The sequence below is a fragment of the Callorhinchus milii genome, unplaced genomic scaffold (genome assembly GCF_018977255.1).
Source record: "Callorhinchus milii isolate IMCB2004 unplaced genomic scaffold, IMCB_Cmil_1.0 Scaffold2, whole genome shotgun sequence".
Lineage (NCBI taxonomy): Eukaryota > Metazoa > Chordata > Chondrichthyes > Chimaeriformes > Callorhinchidae > Callorhinchus > Callorhinchus milii.
Window position 1 is genome coordinate 94,733,755 of NW_024704743.1, and position 26,686 is coordinate 94,760,440.

The window sequence follows — 26,686 nt, forward strand, 5'->3', positions numbered from 1 at the left end:
GTGCTTTTAAGATTTTCCTTCAAGTGTAAGGTGTGATGCAGTAAAATTGCAGTTTTTCTCAACAAGTTCAATGTTTAATTGAATCCATTAAGAAGCACTTCTTTTTAAAGTTATTAGTAATAACAATGTAATCGTAATAATTATTAATCACAGTACTAATATCAGCTTGTATATGAAAGGCAAGTTATCATTATTAAAGCTGTTAGAATGTGTGCACATGTAGTTGTTGAGTGAGGGCAGGATTGGGCTCAGCTGCACTGCCCATGGCGGTGATGCTTCTACAGTCAAACAATCTGCCAAACTCACTGTCCATGCAAAAAATGAAGAACAGTCAGTTGGGTGTGAGACCGGAGGCTGCCAGTGTCCACGCAAGCGTACTCCAGCTGCCAGAGTCACTGCCTTCAGGAGAAGAGAGAAAAAATAAACTACAGAACCTATGTGCTCTCAATGCCACATCACTGTCATGTCACAACCTTCAAAAATTTCAAGGTGACTTCTTTCAATTTCTCTCAGCTGTTTTAGAGAAATGTGCTGTGGTATCAATGCAAAGTTATGCTACTTTCAAGACTGTAAATTCTGGGGTAAATTTTGCCATGTGTCAACACCTATGTGTTAATTAACTAGTCGAGCACATCACATTTTGCGAGGGGTACATTTGGCGATGTGGTAATTGACACTTACTTGCTAATTCATACCCGGTAGTCAAATTAGTGCCATTCAGACACTGACTGATGCCTGCTGGGTGTAATCTCCCCCTCTCCCCCACCCAACCCACCTACTCGACACTGTAATTAATGGTTGTGTCTGAGAAGAAATGGATCATGGTATTAGCCTGCTGGTTGGGGGAAGGGTGACACTAGTTTAATTCAGATCTTTTGTTCAGGTAAGATGGCATCCCACTAACCAGGAGAACAGATCCACGATCTGCAAATTCAATTTGGTAACCATGTTCATGAATAGGACCATTCAGAAGAAGCATTTTGGGGTGGGAATCCTCTTCTGGTACATTCGGGGGCCATACGATTCATTAAATGTCATAAGATCGCTAAATTAGCCATTGTATGTCTCCCTCAATCCCTCCGCCTCTCTCCCTCAATCCCTCCACCTTGCCTTGCTCTCTCTCCCCTTTCTCAAGTCCCACCTGAAAACATTCCTTTTCAACTGTGCTTACGGTCACCTCCCCTCACACCCTGGCTCGGAGTCAGGCTCCGCCACTGTTAAGCGCTCTGAGACACTCTCTGTGTTGAGGCAGCTATATAAGTGCAAGTTGTTGTTGTATGTGAATTATCACATATATGGTGATTAACACATAGCAACAACGCAAAATTATCCCCCACCCCACGTGATATGCTCAACTAATAATCCATTCAATCACAGAATTTCAGTGCATTTACAAATCTTGATAGCTTGGACTAATAGCGCAACATTTTGCGAAACCTAACGGTGCCTTATTGTTATTTTACATGTACTGTTTCAGGCATTGATAGCTATGTACACCACTATCAACCAATACAAGGTTAAATTATTTTATACAAGATTATTACAGCTGGGAAATCTGACTGGCACAAGTGGTCAGTATTTGGCTAGATTTCAAGAGGCAAGATGAAATCAACCAATTCAAGTCAAATCTGGCCTAGTCCTAAATGGCAAAATTATAATTATCAATTTTGCAAATTTAATGTTCTTTTTGTATATATGAGTGGTTCTTTCAGAATGTTCTAACATTCCTGATCGTGAAATAACAAGGTGACAAATATAGATGAGCACAGTTAATAGGTACAACATTTTAAGTAAAAGCAGAAACTTCATTGTTCTGAAAAATGGGTGCAGAGATACTGCTTTTTATAAATTTAAAAAAAACATTTCCCGTAAAAAATGCATAATATTTGAATGATAATCAAACAAGATTAATGTCAAATTTACAGTGACGTGGTTGTAACATTCATGCACTGTAACACTATCATTCCCTGTTTTATCTAACATCATTATAACAATTACAGTACAGTGATACAGTCTGAGGCTAAAACAGCCTGGAAGCAACTCATGTGAAATATCAGTGCTTTAAAGGATAGAAATTTCCTGACAATAACTGGAGTGTCACAGAAGGGACTAAAAAATCCATCTAGTGATAAAATTATTTACCAAAAGTCAACTCATCTAGACCAATTCACATTGAGTATCAGTTCCATGATATGTTCACTTTTAAGAAAAAGGATCCTGATACAGAGTTCATTGCAAGACTATAAAATCTACTGTTACAAAACGTAAAAAATAGTGCTGAGATTTAACCGTGCTCTTTCTTTAATATACCTTATAGTTTTCTCTGTTTTAAAAACACAAAAGTTGACCTTAGTGTTATAGCGAGAGGTTGTGTATTCAAATATTATGGCACATAATTTAACTATAGACAACAACAATAACAACAACAAAATTACATTTGTATAGCACCTTTCACGACGGGAGGATGTTCCAAGGCGCTGGACAATCAATGTTTTGGACCCGAGCTGGGGGTCGGGATCGGGGAGGGCGGAGGGCAGGGGGGTAAGGAGGGTGATTGAAGGCACGGTCGAAGAGGAGGGTCTTGAGTCAGGTCTTGAAGGAAGCAAGGGCCTGCGGGATGGAGTTCCAGAGGGTGGGGGCAGAGTGGCTGAAGGCCTGCCTGCCAATGGTGGACTGGTCTGCTCCTAGCCAATTAAATACGGATAGAGCCTTGCTAAAAAATAAATCTTTTAGGATTTTGAAAGCCTCCTATTCGATTCGATTAAATTCTACGCGGATAGGAAAACAAATTTAAAATAGATCTAATAGGATTAATTCCAAGATGTCTTTGAATCCTATAGCATAATTAACGCTTTGAAAACTTTCAAAGGTAAGGAATTTATATTCTATCTACAAAGGGCTGCTTTTGACCCCAGTGGCACTCTCATTGTTAAATTGCCTTTGTCTTGCTCTTTTTAGATTGGTCCCCAAGCAGCAGAAAGCTACCTGGTCCCCACCCACTGTCGCACACAGCCTATAACCTACGATTAAGAGGTAGGTGGGAGGCAGATATCCTCCCATTGTGCTCTCCCTTCACTTGCACTCAGCTCCTCTTTCCTATGAGAACCTACTCCTAGGAATAGTTAGTATAAGTCCATGCCCTACCACTCCGCAGGAAGACTCACTCACCCACCAATGTCCTGTGGTTATCTGCCAGTATCTACAGCGATTCTAATGTCCTCTCAAAGTGGAATTTGGTAAATGTACAGGGCTGTGTTACATTTATGAACCCACAATGTTCTGCAAAGTAAAGCAATGAAGGTAATTTGGTTTAGATGCAGAAATATTACTGCAGTTCTCAAAGGGTTAATGCGATATCTTATGGGATACTTGAGCCCGATCAAGTCTTCATAAAAGTGAGCTATTCTTGTATTGTGCAGCAAGTAGAGATAATCCACTGGGTCAGCCAGTCCTCTATCGGACAACTAAACAGGCTACACAGAGCTTTGAAGGCCCTATGCAGTCATCATGGCAGAAGGCGCCACATCCTTTACACATAATCATGGCTTTCAACCTGCAGGAGCACTTCAACTCCAATTCTTCCCCGTTGCTGCTATCAGCAAATTTCGGAACCGGAATGGAATTATTCTGGTTCGACAAAGTGGACAAAGTGCTGTTTCCACTACTTCCCAGGAAACTACCAATAGACTGTTCGATGACAGAAGTGACCCTTTTTAAATTCGTGCCGTTGAAATGCAACGTGGAATAGTTGCCATATAGTTGCTGCTGCAGGCGTTTCTGAGGAGCGAGCGGCGAGGTGGCTTTGCTGGGGTCGGAGGACAGGTGGGAGCAAAAATCGGAATCTTTCACTATTCTCCCTAAAAGCAAATCCATCGTGGGTCCGAAAACCTTTACCTGCTCCTTTGTTTCATAATGATCACTTGGAACATCTTTGACAGCCACTGCACAGCTGCTGGTTAACCCATCCTCCACAGAAAAACGTTCCATTTTAATGCCACTACAGCGGTCAGTTGCAGGAAGCAAACTAATTCTTTTATTGGTTTCCACGGTAACTGCTCCTTGCTTTTGATCAGATGGCCCTTCTCTCTCACTTAGTGCAGCAGGATATTTTGCAGACCTAGTCTGGGCGGGCTGTGCCGCTCTGCAGCTGCCATCAGTTTGCTTAATTTCAAGACTGTTAGAAAAAACAGTCTCCGCGCTCTCCTGATCTGCGTCCACTGAAGTATCGACCTGTGCTGCAGAGTTAAGCGCCGGGCTGTTCCCCTCCAGGCGTGGGTTGAATGCTAATGTATTTGGAGTGCCATAGCCCAATGTGGCTTGTGGGGTAGTTTGCAGTGCTCCTTCTGTTTCAGCCAATCCTCTCAGTGTAACAGACACTGGGTGAGTGTGCTGCCTCTGTGAGACAGGAGCCGCAGCAGTGGAGATGTTACCCTTGTCATTGCTGTTCAACAAAGTCCGCTCGAAACCGCAAGCCAGCAATGGTCTCTTCTGCTCTTTAAACTGTAGGCCTGGAGCAATTTTGTGCTGAATGAAAGGCTTGCTGATCCATTCCTGTTTAAATAATGTCTGCCGCTCCCCTGACTGATCCTCATCTGTATTGAGGGGAGGCTGTGCCCACATTTTAACCCCTGCTGCAGTATACTGCTTTGCTTGCTCATATCTACTCTGAGACTGTTCCCCTATTAACTTGGCCTGCCTCTTGCTTCCTTGCATATCACGAGCTTTGCCTTGAATCTGCCCTGCTGTTCCCCAAGCATGGCCCTTAGGGGTTTGTGAGAGTGAGTAAGAAACGTTGCCAGGGACATCTCTCTCAGCTGTAGTCACTTTAGATTCAGCGGAAATTCGTGAGGGCAAAGGAAACCTATTAATTTCAAGCCTGGCACCTGACCGAAGCTGCGGCAGTACTTTCTCTAGAGGCAAGTTGCCCTGCAGCAACTGTGTCACAAGAGGATTATTGGCTTCCACTGATGAAAGGTGACGATTAGAGCTTGCAGGAGCAGGAACTCGGTCTTGGATCTCCACAGCCGCTGACATGAAGGTCTTAGACTGGCTCGTGGCAAAAGATGCTTTGGAGTTCTTTGTTTGTGAGCTGTCTGCGACTGCACTGATTTGAGGGTGAAAGGAGTTCTCTCCTTTGTCACTCTCTTCCTTAACCTCTGCCACTTTAGCCTCAGAGTCACCTATGTTCGATAAACCTTTAGACTGTTGTCCAGTCTGGTCACTGCTTGCCTCTGGTAAAAGCTTCAGAACAGACTCCGAAGGTTGTTTGTTGATGTGCGTGGAATCCGCAGGATTGATGTGCAGGCCTAACCTTCCACTCCTCAATGTGTCACCCTCATTCTCTTTATGGCTATTCAGTCCCTGCTTCTGTCTATTGTAGCCGATGAGGTCGCTGAGTCGTAGCATTTCTTCACCCACATGGTAACACGATTTACTGTGGTTGGAGATGACCATTGCTCCTATGTTTGTTGGAGTTTTAGCCACAGCGCAGTGTGGTTCAGTTAGGTCAGACCATATCCTAGCACCATATGTTGTTTCTTCTAAACGGGTGGCACCTTCTGAACCCAGAGAAGCTGTTCGGAGGCTGTTATCATCTTGTTTTGTTAGCACCTTAGAACCACTATTTCTGTCAATCTCTTCCAATTGATTACCAATGTTTGGCTCAACCCACTTATTGTTTAATTCCTGAGACTGTGTTTCATTGTTGTTCAGGGTGTTTTCGATTTTAAATGCTTCAGGCTGGGAGTTCAAACTCAAATCTGCTGGAGAGTAAGTTCCTGCAGCTGTGGTTGACCTGGGCACAGTATAATCCTCTCCAGGGTTACTGGTTTCTTTAGCATTGATGGAAGGCTGTGGAGCGCTCAACAGCTGAGGACTCACACCAGCTTCCATCTTGCTTGTTACTGCAGGAGACCCCAAATCCAGCGGCACTGCTGCAGATTTAAGGACAATGGTAACATCAGAGCTGACGACCATATTGTTGGCAGAGACGGAGTTGAATTATTTTCAAAACTTGAATCATCTGCACTGGGCACAGAGTTGGGCTCAGCGGTCTCACCGATACAGCTATCATTATCACAGCTGTCAATTTCATTGCGGCTCTGGACATTTGTGTTGTCGCCAGGGCTTGGAATAGAGGTGTTACCAGAAGAGCTGCTGGAATATCCCGGTGGGTGAGTACTTTCAGGTGGATATTGCAGGTATACATTATATGCAGCACGTGCCACAGAAACACTGTTTGCAGCACCTGCTATGACTGTATTGTCCGCAGAGGTTGGAGCACTATTAGTTCTTGTCATGGTAATACAACTTGGCACAATACTGTCAGCACAATGTGGCAAGCTACTGTCATTAGCACAGCTTGGTATGGCAATATTGGCAACACAACTTGGCCTGGCAACAGTATCAGTACTGGCTGGCACAGCAGCACTGCCTGCACAGCTTGCCATGGCAGTACCATCAGTGTAACTCTGTACAGTGATATTGTGAGGAGACTGCTGCTTCACAGTGGAGTTTGGTACAGCAATAGCACCAGAAGAGGCTGATATATTAATATTACCATGAGAGCTGGTTGTAACAGGACTGACAGAACCAGGCAGTGCAATATTGCCAGCAAAGTCTGCTGACAGGTTTGTATTAGCATTGTCACTGGAAGGTGAGATATGATCAACACAACTCACTGCCTTAACATAATCAGTACTTTGCAGTGTGATACTGTCAACAGAACATGGGACTGCATTGCTGCCTACAGAGGCTTGTGCGAGAACACTGCTAGAGGAGTTTGGTGCGGAGACACACCCAGCAGAAGTTGGCACTACATCATTGCCAGCAAAGCTTGGGATTACAATGTTGCCAGCAGAAGTTGGTGCTGCAATATTCCCAGTTAAGCTTGTTGCTGCAACACTGCCAGTAGAGCTCTGAGTTGCAACACTGTCAGGAGAGCTTGGTGTTACATTACTGTTAGTTGAGCATGGTGCTGCATTGTTTTCTGCGATACTGTCAATATAATGTGACACAGTGACACTATCAGCAATACTTGGTACATTGGTGTTCTCCAAAGCGCATGTTAGGATGGTTAAAGGGGCATGATCCTCTTTAACAAGCCCTTCGTTCTTAGAAACGCTGGCATCCTGCACCTCTCCTACTGTACTCATGGCTTGCCTGACATAGGCATGCACATCAACTTGCTGTAATTGTGCTCTTGCCTGATGTTTTGCAAATAACTTAGCCTTTGTTTGTGCTTTGATATCCGCCAATGTTCTGGTCTGTCCTCCATTTGCTCCTGTATTGCTGGTCCCTCCATCAGCACAGCTCCCCGCTGCTCCCGTACCCGCGCTGGCCGCAGCTGCTGCCTCTCGCTGAGCTCTCGCCTGCTGCGCTCTGGCCTTGATGTCTGCAAGGGTCCGTGCACCCGTGTTCCTTCCTCCACCCATTGCAGCATTGGAGGATGCCCTGGGACATACGTAGTAGGACGGCTGACTCTTGATAACAAAAGGTAGCTTGATCCTTGACAGTTGAATCTGTTAAAGAAACACAACACATTTCAATCCAAGTAAGATCATAGAATCATAGAATCCTGCAGCATAGAAGGAGGCCATTAGGCCCATCGTACTTGTGTCAGCTCTTTGAAAGAGCTATTCACTCAGCCCCACTTCCTCACTCTTTCCCCATAGCCTTCAATTCGCTTCCCTCTTCCTCGTTCAAGTTCCGTCTCAAGACTTACCTTTTTGATCTTTCCCCTCCCACCTTGGCTCCCGCCTTGAGACATCCTCTCACCTGAAAGGCGCTTTAAAATTTAAAGGTTGGGAATTCTCCATTGTAATCACATAGAAATTTAGTTATTGCTGTGCGCAAATTGGCTGCCACGTTTGCCTAACGAGTATCCAGTCACTGGACTTTACATCCGGTGTCCTCCCAATATAAAAGGTGCTGTATCAAGTGCCAGAATTATTTTCTTATTACTATAATTATTATTAAATTTGGGCTTGTTATGAGATTTTTAATAAAATAAAAATAGTCAGGTGACTATTGAGAGTGACTGTTCATGTGGCAGGAGATAACAGTGTCAATTTGCTGGGCTTGTAATTTAACACAACCAGAATATATAAACTGGGCAGGGAAAGCGTGTGTAAACTCTCAAGTTAAACCTGCCTCAAGGATGGAATATAATTGTGGTTCTAAGCATATTTACTTTCTTTCATCTTCCTTTATTTGGGTCATTACTCTTTTTACAGTCATTGTGTTTCCTGTAGCATGTCTCCCCACCTCGCTCATCCACATCAGCTGAGAAATGGGAACCCATCCTTTTTTTTTGGTCAGTTGGGTGTCTGACACAAGCGGAAAAACTTCAACATGGTTAAGAGTATCCAAACCAAGCTGAGAATTTCGCTATGTACATTCCCTACACATGGACATTTCACTGTATCTGGAATGGAAAGCAAACTATCTTCCTGAAAGAGACGCACCTGCTAACCTAATTCCAGACAATGTTAGGTGCAGGCTGCAAGGGCCAAGACTTTGGGACCCCAGAGTGGGCATTAGGGGTACTGCTGAAATTTAACTAGCTAAAACTTGGTTATGCCATAATACCAGAAATGCAAGAATACTATCTGGCAGGCTTACTGCTGCTTGTTCAACTACGACTACCCTACCCTTTAGGGCTTTGGCTTACAGGGTTAAATGGAGATGAGTGAGAAGAATTTCTGGTCCAGTGACTGATCTGTCTTTCAATTTCTGTTGACAAAACAGGCTGGCTGGTCTGCCCTCAACAGTGCTCCGGAGTACAGCAGACCTGCCTGACTCAGGACCTGCCTGGCTCGAGATTGCCACAGAGAATGAATTGGATTCCTGTATTCCATTGCCAAGCATATCATCTTGAAGCCTTCAACTCTATAGAGAGGGATTCATTTCTACAGCTCATTATTACAACAACAACAACTTGCATTTATATAGTGCCCTCCATGCCGGGCAGCATCCTAGAGCGCTTAACAATGATGGAGCCCGATGCCAAGCCAGGAGGAGGGGGAAGGTGACTGTAGGTGCGGTCGAAGAGGAAGGTCTTCAGGCGTAACCTGAAAATGGGGAAAGAGGGGGCAAGGTGAAGAGCTTGAGGGAGGGAGTTGCATAGCTTCAGGGCGTAGTGGCTGAAGGCACAGCCGCCAATGGTGGAGTGGACGATTTGACGGACAGAGGGGAGGCTGGAGCCAGTAGAGCGGAGGCAGGGGATAGTGATGTGAGCAGAGCGGAGGTTGGAGAAATAGGAAGGCGCCAAGGTGTGTAGGGATTTAAACACTAGAATGAGGATCTTGAAGTCGATATGCTCTGTGGCAAGGAGCCAATGATGTTTGGCAAGGACTGGGGTAATTGGGGTGCAGAGTTTAGTGCGGGTGAGAATGCGTGCGGCAGAGTTTTGAATGAGTTGAATTTTGTGAATAGGGGAGGAGGGAAGACCGGCCAGGAGGGCACTTGAGTAGTCCAGACAAGAGGTGATAAAGGCATGGACAGCTTTGGCAGCTTGTGGAGTGAGGTATTGTCAGAGATGGGCAATGTGGCAGAGGAAAGCAGTCCTGACCAGGGACTGGATGTGGGGAGGAAGGATAACTGGGGATTAAGGCAGAGAGGTGGGAGGGCGACCGAAGGCACAATCAAAGAGGAGGGTCTTGAGACCGGCCTTGAAGGAGGCAAGGGAGGAAGCGAAGCAAAGAGACTGTGGGATAGAATTCCAAATTGTGGAGGTAGAGAGGCTGAAAGCAGGGTCGGTCATGGCACAGATGGGGGAGAGAAAGGACAGTTCAGGGTCAAATGAGACAACCAGGTTCCTGACTGGCTTAGTGAGGTTGAGTGTGCAGCTGTGGATGCTGATTCTGCCAGCGCCCGAGGTGCGGAGGCGCTGGCGTGAGCCAATCAGTGGGGCCTTGGTCTTGCTGACGTTCAGCTATAATAATAATAATAATAATAATAATAATCCTTACATTTGATATAGCGCTTTTCACGTCGGGAGGACGTCCCAAAGCGCTTCACAGAACACACTGTAAAGTGAATTGACTGTATATTTGTGGGTGAACGTGGCAGCCAATTGCGAACAGCAATGTCCCACAAACAGTCGTAGATTGAAAATGACCAATTTATTATTGTTTTGGGTTTTGAAGGGATTATTATTAGGTGTGTGGAGTAAGGAAACTTGCCCAAGGTTTCGCCCTCTAATAATAATAATAATCCTTGCATTTGATATAGCGCTTTTCACGTCGGGAGGACGTCCCAAAGAGCTTCACAGAATATACTGTAAAGTGAATTGACTGTATATTTGTGGGCGAACGCGGCAGCCAATTGCGCACAGCAATGTCCCACAAACAGTCGTAGATTGAAAATGACCAATTTATTATTGTTTGGGGTTTTGGAGGGATTATTATTAGGCTCTGTGTGGAGTAAGGAAACTTGCCCAAGGTTTCGCCCTCTGCCTGGAATTGAACTCAGGTGTCTCGCTTACAAAGCGAGTGCTCTAACCACTGAGCTACAGGACTCCACGAATATCTACCAATAGATAGCACAGACAGTGGGAAGCGCAGGTTGGACAGTGTAAATGGAGCAGGGAATGCATATGTTATGACAACAACAACAACACAACGACAAGATTGTATATATAGGGCACCTTTCACGTCGGGAGGACGTCCCAAGGCACTGGACAGTTGGGTCGGGACCCGAGCAGGGGGGAAATGGTCAGGGGGAGGGAAGGGAGGGAGCGAGGAGGGGTTAGAGAGTCGAAAGGGGAGGTGAAGGCACGGTTGAAGAGAAAGGTCTTGAGACCGGCATTGAAGGAGGAAAGGGTGGAAGCAAGGCAAGGCACTGGGGGATAAGAGTTCCAGAGCCTAGGGGCTGAGAGGCTACGAGAACAGTATCTGTGCAGATGGGAAAGAAGCTGAGAAGACTGAGGCCTGATTTGACTGGTGTACAAAATAATGAAGGGAATTGGTGATGGTTGACTCTCCCCTTTGCTATAGGGATTCAAAATAAGAGGCCATTATCTTAACATTAAAGTTAAGCTTGTTGAAGTGAGATAAGAAAACATTTCTTTACACAGAATGTTGTAAAAATGAAGACGACACTGTCCTAGATGGTTGTAGAGGTAGAATCAGTTGGGATGTTTCAAAAGGGAGATGGATTTTTGGCAAGTCAGGGTATTAAAGGGTTATGGAGAAAAGGTAGGAAAATTGGATCAAAAGTCAGTTTGTGATTTAATAGACTGGTGGTATCGGCTTAATAGGTTGACTTGTCTCATTTATTTCCTATGTTCTTATGGAGCTGGGAGCGGGGATAGTGTCAATTTTAGGGACAGCTGTAACAGATAGTGAGAATGGGACAGAAAGCAGAGAAAGTAGATTCAGATAATGTGATGAGCAATGATATAACACTTCAGACAGCGTGTTGTGGAGTTTCAGCTTTAATGCAATAAACATGATCTGACAGCTGCTCCACTGTCCCTTACAGAAACTGACATGGAGAACTGTGTGTGCCTCATGCTAAAAACATGAGTTTCTCCATGGCTGAATCTCTGCGCACACCAAGCTTATAGGCCTCAGCATTTTCTGCCTTGGGCCATGTGTCTCGGTGAGCAGTCAGACATTATTGTAACAGAACCTGAGAAGAGGCAGCATGGCAGCCAGCTACGGTGGGCCTTTGGGTTGTACTGGAGAGGTGGTGGAGCTTCTGCCATATAATGGGGTGACAGACATCCCCCCCACCCCCAGCTCTCTCTCTCTTAATGAAGAATCTTATTGAGAAATACCATATTATTATTACTGTTTTATGTATGAAACAGCAAAATATAATTAGTTATAATCTGCCATTTTATATTTCTTTCTCTTTCTCATACCTTGATAGGTGGGACTTTTGGCTGTGCTTTTGCAGACGTCTCTGGTTCCACCTGGGACCTGCACGGCGCTGTCCGAAAGGACTGGTCATTTTCAATTCGAGGCCGTTTCTCCTGACAGATCTCGGGCACACGCGCTTCCAGGGGTTTTCTCTTTTGTAGCTCCAGGTCTTTGCTGTCGTTTCTAGCTTCAGAAGGTGGTGGAGAAGAGACAGAGGATGTACAGAGCTGTGGGGGCTGCTCAGGGGGCTGCTGAAAGACCCTTGGTTGGTTTTCAAAGTCTTTGTTCTCCTTTTCAGAAACCTTGGTTGTTTCAGAGCAAGTGGAAGCATGTGATTGCTGAGATGTGTTCTCTGTTTTACCCTCTGAAGATTCATGGCTGTTGCTGACTGTCTCTGCCCCATAAGGTGCAGTCTCTGAGCACATGGGGAGACTGCACTGTTCTGGGGTACGTTGCTCATTTTCTGTGCCATGTTCTAGGTCACGTTCGTCATTCTGAGGAAGGTCAACAGAATTGGAAACCTCAGAGGCTTTGGAAGCAGGAGTGTGCAGATGGTAAGAAGTGCTAGATATTTCTGAAGCGGCTGCCTGTGGCTCTACAGCGTGCTTAGATTGGGGTTCAGGCTTCGGGACACTTTGTGTATTGAGAATAGGCTTTGAGCTATCTGTAGGCATCTCGTGCTCCACCTCTTCAGGTTGGACTGGGCAATCATGATCAGTGTCAGTCTTGTTGGCTTCTGGACTTTTGTTATCATTGTGATTCTCGCAAACATTCGGTTCAATCTCTTCTGCTATCTCTTCCTGAATAGCAGATTCATCTGAGCTAATGTCAGAGCACAGCGATATCAAAATATCCTCCGCTTTCACAGTTTCGGGGGGGTCTTTGGCTGGAGTTTGCTGCATAGTGCATTGCGTTTGCTTTAGGTCTTTATAAGGCACTGGCTTTGCTTTGCTATCGTGCTTGCTATCATTTTGTGCCTGCGAAGGCCCTGCTAGGATCCGCTGCTCTGGAAATGAACCGCTGTCTCCATTCCCAACATAATCATTCATTGATGCCAGGTTCACAGCTTCCTCTTGTGTTATACCCGACCTGAGCACAAAGGGAAAATGCATGTAACCATTCTGATACTGAAATCAGCTTCATAATATCTGCGAGGTGAGGGGGGGGGGGCAGAGAAATACACTGGAAATTAAAATGGTGGGGAATCCTTACATGGATTAAATCAAATAAAATGTTATTTTAATGAAAGCCAAGTAATTTTCTATTTAACAATGGGAGACCATACGATATACCATATCGAGCCTTCCATCAGGCCTTTGGCAAAACGCCAAATGAAAGACTTCTTTTCAAATAGAGACTTGTGTACAAACACAATGTTGTCAAACACATGTTGTGTCAGGAAGTTTTGAAATAAGCAAAAACATTTCAAAACTTTTTTTTAAACAAACAATCTGGGCTGGAGCTGAGCGAGGAAATTGGCAGTGCCTGGACTAGGAGGCAAAGGATTAGTTTCTCCCTTTCCTAGGTCTGGGACTCTGAATGAAGGCTGCAAATTCCCAGAGAGTGCCAGTCACAGACAGAGTGCCAGTCAGAGAGACAGAGTGCCAATCACAGAGAGAGTGCCAATCACAGAGAGAGTGCCAATCAGAGACAGAGTGCCAATCAGAGACAGAGTGTCAGTCACAGACAGAGTGTCAGTCACAGACAGAGTGCCAGTCAGAGGGAGAGAGTGCCAGTCAGAGGGAGAGAGTGTCAGTCAGAGAGAGAGAGTGGCAGTCAGAGAGAGAGAGTGGCAGTCAGAGAGAGAGTGTGGCAGTCAGAGAGAGAGTGTGGCAGTCAGAGAGAGAGTGTGGCAATCAGAGAGAGAGAGTGGCAGTCAGAGAGAGAGAGTGGCAGTCAGAGAGAGAGAGTGGCAGTCAGAGAGAGAGTGTGGCAGTCAGAGAGAGAGAGTGGCAGTCAGAGAGAGAGAGTAGCAGTCAGAGAGAGAGTGTGGCAGTCAGAGAGAGAGTGTGGCAGTCAGAGAGAGAGTGTGGCAATCAGAGAGAGAGTGTGGCAGTCAGAGAGAGAGAGTGGAAGTCAGAGAGAGAGAGTGGCAGTCAGAGAGAGAGTGTGGCAATCAGAGAGAGAGTGGCAGTCACAGAGAGAGAGTGGCAGTCACAGAGAGAGAGTGGCAGTCACAGAGAGAGAGTGGCAGTCACCGAGAGAATGACAATCACAGAGAGACTGACAGTCAGAGTTGTATTAAATAACTAATGGATGTGTCTCATAGCTTTGTGTTGCTGGCCTGCTGATGGCAGGCTTGGAGTGGCCTCAGATGTACAAATGAAGCTGAGACTGGGGCAGCAGGTGGCTGTTGAGCGCTGAAACACAAGTGCTCAGCACTACGGAGTGAGTGGACACAGGTTTGATGTCCCCTCGCTCTGCTGAGTCCTGCTCTGCAATGCTGGCTGAAGGACAGCACCTGTACTGATGAAAACTGACATAACACATTCAAAGCATTCAAATGTAAAAGCTTCACTGAAACGCAAATAGCAAAAGTCATCAACGCTAAAACACTTACTTTTCTCCATAATACTGTTCAAAGAATTTTTCCTTCCACTGTTCAATTTTCTTCTCTTTTTCAATCTCTTGTCGGATGCGTATCTGCATTTCAGGAGTAAATTCACCTGCACAAAGTGTGAAACGGAATTACACTCAGGCTGGCTGCAACATGTGCATGTCTTATTAGAGCCCCTCTCTCTTATTGGCACTCTCTCTGGCTGGAGAAGCCCATATTTTACTCCTCTCTGCTGTATGCACATATAGCATCTTCATATACAGATTAGCATCAAATATAGTAGGACCACATTTTATTATAATGCAGGTTCACTTATGATTGGGGAATGTTGGCCAGAATGTTGACTAGCGCTGTGGGATTTTTAATTTCTACCTGAAAAGGTAGATTTGCTTTAATGTCTTGTCCAAAGGGTACAATAAATTCTATCCCACAATAATAATAATCCTTGCATTTGATATAGCGCTTTTCACGTCTTCTAGACGTCTCAAAGCGCTTTGCAAAATATACTGTAAAGTCAATTGACTGTATATTTGTGTGTGAAACCCGGCAGCCAATTACGCACAGCAGTGTCCCACAAACAGTCATGGATTGAAGTGACCAATTTTTATTATTTATAAGCTTGTTATTATTGTTATTATTAGGCATGTGGAGTAAGGAAACTTGCCCAAGGTTTTGCGCGGCTGGGAATCAAACCCAGGTCTTTCGCTTGCAAGGCTCTAACCACTGAGCTACAGGAATCCTTGCTGTTGTGTTAGTGCCTTAGTCTTACCCCAATGCCTTAGTGAGTTTCCAATGCCTCCCAACGTGAATGGCGCTATACAAGTGTAATTTGTTGTTGTTGGCATATGTGTGTGTGCCTTTGTGTTAATTATCACATCACGTACCACATTCCTCCAGTAACAGAAAATGATAAATTAAATATTTTCCAGGAATATTTCACTTCAGAGACTGGACACATGAGTAACTCACATCTTCGGCACTCATGTTATGAATCTTTCGCAGGAGTGCTTTCTCCCTATAAAGATTGTATATTTTTAAAGTGTCCAAACAGACAATGACTGTAATCATGCCAATGCACTCTCAGGCTGCTGCCGTAATTCATAAACTGAACTGACTGCTGATAAACCACCAGCTTTCAAATTATATCTGACATTTCCTACTGGGACTTTTACATTCTTAAAAGTCAATTTAGTATTTTTTATTTTGTTTTAAACTGTTTTATGTATGAAAAAAAATCTGCTCCATGACCTGGTTCCTAAGGAGAATGCCAACTGCCCCTGATGCAAGTAATAAAACGCTGTAAGATACACTTTTATGTGGCAAGTGCTTGAAATATTGATTGCAATGCTACAGACTTGTGACTGTTATCAGATTTCACCGATTTGTATTCATCTTATAGGCGTTTGCCTAAAAAACAGTCACTACACTTTACAGTATATCCTGTGAAGCACTTTGAGATGTCGTCATGATGTGAAAGGCACTATATCAAATTCAAGGAATTTTATTACTATCATCATTATCTTTATATTCTTTGAAATTTGATCTTTGACAGACCGTGCTTATGGTTTACTGTACTGGCACACTGGAGCTGCCTTACACCTCACTCTTAGTGCAGGTTATGACTGAGTGCAGTTTATGGGCCGTGCTAAAAATAACATGATGCATTTGTCAAGACTGCTTGGTAGAGTCTATTGCTGACTATTAGATTGAACATTCACAAAAGGCATTGCTGAGTGGACGTGCCTGACATTCAGTAGAGGGGAAGAAATCCACACAGTGCACTTTACTCAGAAGAGGTATGAATGTTGGCCTTGCTTTAGAAGGCGGAGAGCAGGGGTGTCCTGTGGATCTGCTGGCTATCTGCACCGCCTGCTGGCCAGAAGAAACCAGGCACTGGATCATCGTTCAGATTGAGGGAAGCCAACAGAAACAACACTTAACAGCGTGACTGTTTGGATCGACAAAGCATTTGTACTATTTAAAGTGAGTGACACGGATGAAAATCACAACCACACGCAGTAACAATACCGCAATAAATTATTTGCTGTTTTAAAATAAAGAAAATAAAAGCAAAGTCTGGCTTTGCACATCAGACATGTATTGATAAATTAATTGTACCTTCTGCTAACCGCTCCTTCCAACCTTGCGCTGCATAAGCAAAGAACTCATTATTCAGGGCTGAGGCACTGAGGCGCATAACCCCGTCACATCCCATCTGAAAACAAGGTAATGGCACTATGAGTGCAAGAATGAAATAAACATTACATTGTGGAGAAAATATGCTGTCCCATTGATTATAAACCAAAGTGTATCATTTCACACACTACGCAGCAAGTGAAGATGAACTGATTACATTTTGTTTATCACAGAGACTGTATTCCTTTAGTCAGTTTGCCTTAGGTAGAAATCAATATTGCACTAGCCCAAACATGCTGCTCAAGGTAGCCTACAAACTGAACTCTTCTGAAACAGCTCTGCCACAATTTAACACTTTGAGGACTGAATCTCTACAATACTTGGGACCTTCTGCAACAATAACAATTCAGCACATCTCAAAACCTGCAGCATAAGGTCTAATTTGTAATATTCACAAACCAGAATTGATGCCATACTTGCTATTGCTGGTTGGGAATGTCAAAAACGCCTATTTTGAATTGATACAGAATGATTGATGATAAGGAGATACAATATCAATGCAAAACATTTACTGGAACTGCAAATCAACAGTCCGGTGTAAATGAGACTGTTATTAAATGGACATCTTGGGGGCAGTCGTTCTGACAGGGTCTGTCCAAGGTCATTTTCTATTTACATATCCAGAACACAATATAGAAAATTAGAGTAATTATCTGTGAAACAAACGCTTGGGGAAGTTCAACATGATAACGTGTTATTATTTAAAATGTACTGATATGAGCAGGTGACTAGTGTAGATGAAAGTTCTAACACTCAAAGGGATTGGGATAAATTGAATTATATTGGCTTAGGAATGGTGTGTGGGCTTTAACATGGATAAATGCAAGGCTATTCACTTTTTTGTGAATCATTCAATGTGTACATACACTTTTATTCACATTGTAGGTGACAAAGAGCCAAGGCTCACACTGTAATGCATCACCAAGTTTGGAAAGAAAATCAGAGAGCATAAGTTAAACTCAGAAGGTGCTATGTAACATAAAACCTAAAAGCTGTGAAAGAAATTGAACTAAACATTATAATTGAAGGCTATGAAGGAGAGCAAGGTTTTGTGATTCAGCTATTTGACTAAGAGAGGAGTGAAGGCTATGTGCAATGAGGACACACAATCTGAAGGTTGTTGATGAATGTTGAGTGAAATCATTAGAAAAGGAGTGGATGGGATTTGATGCAGAGTGGAAGAAATCTTTTTTTGGTGCGCTAGAATTTTGATACATGCAAAAAGTTCTTAAGTCTTCAGTTGCTAGCAACAGAGAACTAATAGAGCCAGTATTTGCTGGTGCTGGAGTGTGTGACTGCTGATTTGCGGAAGTATCGGCTCTTCATTAAACACAGAACTCAAAAGCCTACCACACTAGCGATCCCGAAGTCTAATGCCACAGACCCAGCTCCTCCAACTTCACCATTAAGAACAGCATCAGGGATGGCCTAGGCCATAATCAGTGTGTGAGAAAAGTCCACTATGTTGATTATGTATCATGTACATCATGAAAGATAAAGAAGTGTTTACAAATAATAATTTGCAAATAATAATAATCCTTGCATTTGATATATGACAACAACAACTTGGATTTATATAGCACCCTCAATGCCGGATGGCATCTCAGAGCGCTTCACAGTAACGGATCCTGGGGCTGAGCCAGGGGGAGGGGGAGGAAGGCGACCCCGCAGTCGAAAAGAAAGGTCTTCAGCAGAGACCTGAAAATAGGAAGAGAGGGAGCGAGGCGAAGGAGTGAGGAAGGGAGTTCCAGAGCCTCTGGGCATAGTGGCTGAAGGCACGACCGTCGAGGGTGGAGTGGAGAACTCGGGGGACAAGGCGGAGGCCAGTCCCGGAGGAATGAAGACAACGGGTACTGTTTTGAGGAGAGAGGAGGTCAGAGAGGTAGGGGGGTGCAGAGGAGTGGAGGGATTTGAAGACAAGGGTGAGGATCTTGAAGTCGATCCTCTCTGGGACAGGCAACCAGTGCAGTCTGGCAAGGACTGGGGTAATCGGGGAGTGGAGATTTGTGCGGGTGAAAATGCGGACGGCAGAGTTTTGAATAATCTGGATTTTATGGATGGTAGTGGAGGGGAGGCCGGCGAGGAGGGCGTTTGAATAGTCCAGCCGAGAGGTGACAAAGGCATAAACCAGGGTTTCAGCGTCTTTCGGAGAGAGGTATTGGCGGAGATGGGCGATGCGTCAGAGGTGGAAGAAAGCGTATATTTTGAAGTGTATTTTGTGGCCAAAATGTGGCGGGCTGTTTGTGCACAAGAATGTAACAAACAGCTAAGAATGAGTGACCAACTTTATTTGGGGAATTGTGGCCAGGCCACCGGAAGAAACCCCCTTCTCTTTTTGAGTAGTGCCATGGGATCTTTAACATCCACCTGAACAGGCAGATGGGACCTCAGTTACCATCTCATCAGAACGATTGCACCTCCGACAATGCATGCATAATATTCACATAGAATAATTGGGCAAATGTAAGTTTCAATAAATAACTTCCGGAGCAAAACTCACTCAACATTTTTTAGTTTCATTTCCACTTCTTTGATCTTTTTAAAAGCTAAATATTGTTAGAGCCAGAAACAGCTTGAGTCAGCTCAGTTCAGGCCTATTGCTCTGCAAGTAGAAGTTTTATAATTTATGTGAGCTGCTGAATTCGATCCGTCAGTGGACTCGCTGAAGCTGAACCCGCAGGCATGTGTACACAGGCATCCAGCAGAGCCACTCACTAACTAACCAGAGATGTAACCAGAGGAATACTTTCATGTTATTGTGGGGACAAATTAGCGATTCAAGAAAACAAATGTTGCAAAATGTATTCTTTCAAAAGCAAATCAGACAGATTTCTTTTAGGAAATAATATCTTGGGATACAGTGTATAGTTTGGGACATGACATGTGCATGCGACTGCCAGGAAGGTGGAAGGCGAACTGGATGGACCTTGGTTTTCTTTCGCCGAGCAATTCTTATGCTCTTTTGTATGATTGAGCACAGTGACGAATCCCAGTATAGTGTTTTGGAAATGAATGAGGAATAGGCAAATTTGATAAAATGCAGCAATGGTTTAGGAACAGAACTTTCTATGATCTTAGTCTCAAGAACATTGTGTTAAGATTTTTCATTGTGTAGAATTCCTTAAATTCAGTCTTAATTTGGTAGCCAATTTTCTGCAGTTCTTAAAAAGGTGTCAATATAGTAACTACAGTTGGAACATTTCAGCAGATCCGGTAAAGATATCTAGATTTTGTTTACACTAAGTTTTTTATACGCGCATGGAGTGATCAATACTTGTGACAGACTGGAAAAGTGAGGTTTAAAGCAAGGACACATTATCCAGCACCTAATTTAACTTCAACAAAAGATTGGGATCACTGAGTGAAAAGCTGAGTTTGTTTATTAAAAAGATGTTTGGGAGAATGCCATTTCTGATCCTCGGCACTTTACCTTGTGTACTAGCACTACTCCAGATTGAGCAATCACTTATTAAAATGGCTCAGTCACAGTCATATTTTAATCCCACAAAAAATAGCATAAATCTTGATTTTAAAAAGGTAGGGAAAGATTGGATAGTGAGCATTTTAGGCAGCACAAGAAAAATGTTTCTTATGACTTTTGCAAAATTAGAAACTGCATTAATAAAAAATATAAATTATCTTTTTAGATTAGTGTGTTTTTCTTGCAAATTAGAGGCTTTTTAACACTACTTTTGTGTTTCTATAAATATTATTTGGATATTTCCAACACTGGATATTTGTAACAATAGGCTATACTTTCTATGTAGAGCTTTTCAAAGTAGTACCATAAACTAGTTGTGTTGCAAGACGTAGCATTCATTTAAATTGGAATGATCCTTACATTTGATATAGAATATTTCATGCCAGAAGAACATCTGCAAAGTGTAGTGACTGTGCATTTTTGTTGATGCACGATTACTTTGTTTAGCTCATTTGAATTATCTGCTTTCAAGAACATTTTTGTGATTTTGCAACTTTGGACACAGGGGGAGAAATTTCACCTGGGTCTAGATTTATTCTATTAGTGTCACATTACAGCATCCAGAATTTGGCAAAGTGTATCATCCTTGATTTTTAAGTTAGATTTGTTTAGTTATTAAAAGAACTGACAGAAAATGAACTTGAAAATTAAGACTGCATTTAAGAATTTGTCAATAACGGCTGAACATGGGGTATATCAGCTACAGCATTCCATTTTGTTCATTGTAGATGTGTTTGTGCATTTTACATAAACTGTTGCATTAACTTAAGGGCATTAATTCAGATTTGCCTGTAGTTAGGAAAAATAAGCTGGACTAAAAGTATATACCCAGCAAATAAGGATAGCTTGTGTTTGTGCTGATGTATCATCTGCCACAAATCCTGCAACAGCGATGGATGATTAGAATAAAACATCTTGACTCTTGTGCTCCTACGGTTTTATTCCTCTGAGGTCCTGAAGCACTTACCGCTTCCATAGGGAAACCACCTTACCATTAACTGCAGCAAGAATTAAGCCAGCAGTATACTTCACAGAACCAATCTCAGGCTTGTCATCTCTCATAGTCTTAATTTAAGGTCATGCAGATTTTTTAAAAAAATGTTTTGAATTCAGCCTTAATGTGGAAGCGGATTTTCTGTAATAATTGAGAGAAATTATGGAAATCTGTTGGGCTCCAAATTAAGTATGTTGTAAAAAATTCTGCTCGATCTTGAATTTTCAAATATTGGTTCTAAGGCTGAAAGGGTGAGAAATTTCAGATTTGTGGTAATGTAATTACAACAACAAAAAATAAATTTGTTATAGCGCCTTTAACATTGGGAGGATGTCCAAAAGCACTGGGCAGTCAAGGATGTGCCACAAGTACTACCGTCACAAACACATAAAGTGATCATTTGTAGTTGTGGTTTATTGGAAAGTTATACTGTAATTTTTCTTTATTGAATCAGAAATCCTGCACTTTGGAGGCAAATGTAGGTAGATCTGGAGCTCGGAAAACAGCCGTTTTACAATTTTAGTTGTCTTTGGAGACAAATTAATCGTGTGAAAGTGATATTAGTGGTTAATTCCATTACCCAAAAGCTCACTTACAGAAAATGTGTTCAAATACAGTAGCAACTGGACAGATAAAAGGAGATTCCACTCTTCTGCACACAACATAAAGAGCAGCTGTCTCTGTTTGACAATACACCACTCTATATAAAACTAGATAGGTTCATCAATGACATTGCAAACTCTATAATCCCTTACTTTTGACACAGGTTACTGACTTATTTTAAACAGATGGAACTAACTGCAATTTAGTAATCACCTAATCATAGAAATGCCACATTGTCATGCATTTGTCTAACAAGTTAAGAATCTCCGACAACTGTAAATTGCTTTAAGTGGTGACAGCCCTGAGTGAAGTACTGTATCTCTGATGAATAATTATGTTAAACCACTTCCAGAAGGTGGGTAATGAGTTTAAACGTCATTCAAGCATATTGGAAATAAGGGTCTTTGTCTTAGAAAAAAGGAATCCAGAACTCAAGTTAGGAACATAGTTATCAGATAACTTTAAGTGGTGACAGCCCTGAGTGAAGTACTGTATCTCTGATGAATAATTGTATTAAACCATCTTCAGAAGGTGGATAAGTTATCTGATAATAATCTTTTAATTTTCTCCCAAAATTACTTGTTCTATAATTTGCACAATATAAGGATAGTGTGGCTCCTTGCAGGTTGCTCAACTCCCAGTATGTTTGTAATTGTGCATAAAAGCATCGAAGAGGGTAAAGGGAATAGAAGGCTGTACGTGAGGGGAATAGGAGAGGTGATGGCTCGTGTGGAGTATAAACACCGGCACAGATAAGTTGGGCCGAATAGCCTGATTCCATGTCATATCACTCTATGTAAAAGCGATTTGGAGAGAGTACGCATTCTATTCCAAACACAGGAACATTTCCAAAGTGAGCAAGCTTTTAGCCATTCTGTCTCTGCTTTATGGAACTCCATTCCTTTGCCTTGCCTCCTACCTCCTCTCCTTTTATGCCAATTTAAGACCCTTCTGTTTGACTGTGCATTTGGTCATATTCCCTCCCACCACCTGCGAAACATTTTGAGATGTCTTATGACGAGAAAGATGCTATTTAAATTAAAATTATTATTGTTGTACTTCAGTTTTTAAAAGGTTGAAATGAGCAGAGTTAGGAAGATGTAATGATGAAAGATAAAGAAAAATTAAAGTAATCCAGATTTTAAACTCAATCTCGATTGTGAAAAAATTGTCCAATGAATTCAAAAATGAGGCCGAGCAGTTCTTTCTAAGACCTGTCTGAAGTCTCAGCTCCTTCTCTCTATACAGTGTAACACAGCTTCTCTCAGGGCCAGAAAAAAAACTTGCTACTGAGGAGTCTGTAGATTGAGGCTCCAAAATAAAATGAATCTTATCCTGAAAGAGTGGCAACCATAAAATGGAAATAAATTAGCATGATGCATTTTTTTTATTGCTAAGCCATTAAAATCAAACATCATCAGGCTTCAAATGCTCTGTATAAATTTTGGGGTAAATTATAATGTGTTATGATTTTTATTTGTGGGGAGGGGATGTTAGATATAAAACTAGTTGCTGTTTTGGTCACATCACATTATCAGTCATCAGAAAACCATTGTGTTCTTACACATTTTGTCAAGTTAAAGTCTTGGGCAAAGTTTGCATTTTAGGTCATGGTGTGAAATACATATCGCCAACAGAAAGTGAAAAGTACTTTGAGTTCTGCTCACCTGTCTGTCTACTTCTGGGAGTAGAAGCAGAAGTTGCTGTTGGAAGTGAATTGGCAGAGAGGCAAACGTGTGCTTGTTTATTAAAGCTCGCAGGTTAGTGTTCACCAGGATGGAACCTGGGGTTTCAACATCAATTTCCTCCCCCCTTGTCCGTTTCAGCTGTCCTGTTTTTTTTAAAAAACAATTGATTAATACTTTCAATTCACGTGGATTGGGCTGTGACCTTGATTACATTCCTATTATCAAATAGAAGTGGACATGTTTACTCTGCATAAAAATACCTTCTCTTTCCACAACTTTTGCAAGAGAAATACAGATGACGATGGCCCTTTGACCCACCCACTCAGAATACTGACCTGAACATAACACCATCAAGTTTTTTTTCCGAATGTCCAATATCCAATATAGCCTCTCCTTGGTAACACGTTCATGCTATTAATTATACTCTTGTTATGTCAGTTCTAAAAGTGCCCTTCACTACCCTGACACTGCCCTCTTTTCCTGCTGCTCTGGCACAATTGTTCTGGGTTTACATTAATAGCCTTGGTTTGTCTAGTCATTGACAAAACACTTTAACAGTAGAAATCACTCGCTGCTCTTCTCTGCACTACTTCTAGGGCAGTTGCTTAATGTTACGGTGACCAGAACTGTAAGCAGTTCTCCAGGTGCGGTTTGACCAGAGATATAGGTTGTTTCCATTGTCTAGAATGTTTGCTAATATTAGCAGCAAATGAGCTTCAGTTACAGCAATTTAGTAACAAGATTTTTTGTATTGACTTTTTAAATACAACAACAACTTGCATTTATATAGTGCCCTTCATGTGGGGTAGTGTCCCGGAGCGCACAGCAGTGTCGCACAAACAGTCATGGATTGAGTAACCAAATTATTATTTGTTTTTAGGGATATATAGATATTGGCTTCACAAAGGAATCCTTCCTGTGGTGGGAAGAGTTAGATGGACATTCAAACAACCTCTCAAAGTGGAAGTACGAGTACAGGGGATTTGTGAGACATGTTCATTTAAATGCTTAAAAAACAGGCTAAGGTCATCAGTCTTAATCTGATAGCCGATTTTCTGCTGTGGTTTTCCAGATTCCAAAATTCTTTTCATCCTCGTGCTTCCAAATGAATGCAGAATTTTCCAAAATTCTGCCTGATCCTAAATTTCAAGTCAATGTCCTTAAAGCAAAGACAATCAGAGTTTTCTGGCCTCAGATGTTTCCATAAAGCACAGGAGTCTAAAGCTCATTTGATAGCCTCTGCAAGCATCATTCTTGCTGACGATAGCGCACTGCTTTGATGTTGTGCCTTTTTCTTTGAAGATAAAGGCAGTGCTATATTACTTGGAACCTGAAATTTCCAGGTTGGTGATTTGCAAATGCTCGGACTATCTATTGCATGTTATCTGTCAATAACTCACAGCAGCCTTTCATGTACCTTACGGAAAACTTCACCGTCACCTACCTTTGTCTACAAAATACACAATTGTTGCGCTTTACAATAAATCCTGTGAAGCATTTTGAGACCTCCTCCTAATGTGAAAGGTGTGGTATTGAAAGCCAGGATTATTATAAATGCAAATGCAAGGATTATAAACTTCCACTTGATAAAGCACCTTATTATGCCAAAATGTCTCAAAAAGCTTCACACAACTGATTAGTTTGAAGTATAGTGAACACTGTTAAATCACACATATAGCTAAACTGTACAAGAATGATCTTGCAAACAGCAATGGCCAAGTGATCATTTATTTCCCCGAGTTTGGAAGGGGGAAGAATATTGGCATAGAGAACATTCCCTTCTCATCTATGGAATAGTTGCATAAGATTTTAATGTCTAACTGAAGCACCAGAATAGGCAGACAGGTTCTCGGTTTAATATCTCAACCTGAGTAATACTATCCGATTAATGTTAAATTATAGTCAGTGTTTAATTGCAGACAGCATTTTCAATGACAAGCTATGTGATTTTGTGTGGTTAAATTCCAATATTACCCCAACGCACACTTTGGAGTCCCCAAGCCTTGGCTCTTGCCAACCTGCTTCTGATACTCTCTGGAATTAGGTAAGCAATGTGATCCCTCTAAGGAGAGTGAGTTTCCACATGTATCAGACATCCGATTGACCAAACAAAGAATCACCGATGACCAACAATAAAAATAGGTAATGTTCAAGCCCTCCCCCTCCTGCCTGGCACACATTGGAGAGCCCCCGACAGCAGGGGTTCATTGAATCATAGAATAAGACAGCACAGAAGGAGCCCATTTGGCCCATCATGTCTGCGCCAGCTCTTTGAAGAGCTATCTAAATCAATCCCACTCCCTCGCTCTCTCCCCATAGCCCTGCAAACTTGTCCACCCCAAATAATTATCTACTTCTCTCTTAAAAGTTGTTATCGAATCGGCTTCCACCACCCTTTCAGGCAATGCATTCCAGATCAGAACAACTCTCTGTGTGAAAAAATTTCTCCTCACTTCCCCTCTGTTTCTTTTAATAACTATTTTAAATCAGTGACCTTGGGTTACTGACCCACCCGCCAGTGGAAATAGTTTCTTCTTGTTCTTCTTGTTCATCGAATCCCCTCGTAATTTTGAAAACTTCTATTATGTCTCCTCTTAACCTTCTGTGCTCCAAGGAGAATAATTCTGTTTTCCCTCATTCCTGGTACTATTCTGGTAAATCTCATTTGAACCCTCTCCAATGCCTTAACATCCTTCCTAAGGTGTGGTGCCCAGAACTGAACACAGTACTCTAGCTGAGACCTAACCAGTGTTTTATAAAGGTTCAACAAAACTTCCTGACTTTTGTATTCTATGCCCTATTTATAAAGCCTAGTATCCCGTATGCTTTTTTAACAGCTTTATCTAAAATTTTATCTGCCACTTCAAAGATTTACTTATGTGAACCCCCAGGTCTCTCTGTTCCTTCACATCCTTATTATGGGAGAAGCATCAGAAGCATTAGGAGGTTGCAGGATCTGCATAATAACTGTTTGAGGGAAACAGCTCAGATGCCACAATGTCTGTTACAGTGAATGGCCCACAATGTGGCCTGCCTTTTAACAAAATACACTCCTGAGCCAGGCTACATCAATCTTATAACAAGGATAACTGAGAGCCTTATCACAATGTTGTTAATATCTATCAGAAATTCTTCATCAGGCAGAGTGGTGAAAAAATGATTTCTGTTCTGATAAGTTTTATTTGAAGTTCGCTCAGCTGCACACTCTAAGTGTTAGCAGAATGACAAGCCGACTGCACTAACACAAGCTTTTCAATCAGCCTCTTTTCAGTCCAGCACTTTCCAAATAATAATCACTGT

General features: G+C 42.5%; 1 protein-coding gene across 1 annotated transcript in view; it reads right to left on the reverse strand.

The window, feature by feature from the left end:
• Positions 1–3,377: 3,377 nt before the first annotated feature.
• LOC103175369 (ASXL transcriptional regulator 3) overlaps positions 3,378–26,686 on the reverse strand; it is a 90,840-nt gene continuing 67,531 nt past the window's right edge. The window contains exons 9-14 of the mRNA XM_042331665.1: positions 23,366–23,529; positions 16,543–16,639; positions 14,428–14,533; positions 11,870–12,956; positions 6,059–7,520; positions 3,378–5,933 (exon numbers count right to left, since the gene is read on the reverse strand). Coding sequence (XP_042187599.1) covers positions 3,454–5,933; positions 6,059–7,520; positions 11,870–12,956; positions 14,428–14,533; positions 16,543–16,639; positions 23,366–23,529 — 5,396 coding nt within the window. The 3' untranslated portion in view covers positions 3,378–3,453. The remainder of the gene's footprint in view (positions 5,934–6,058; positions 7,521–11,869; positions 12,957–14,427; positions 14,534–16,542; positions 16,640–23,365; positions 23,530–26,686) is intronic.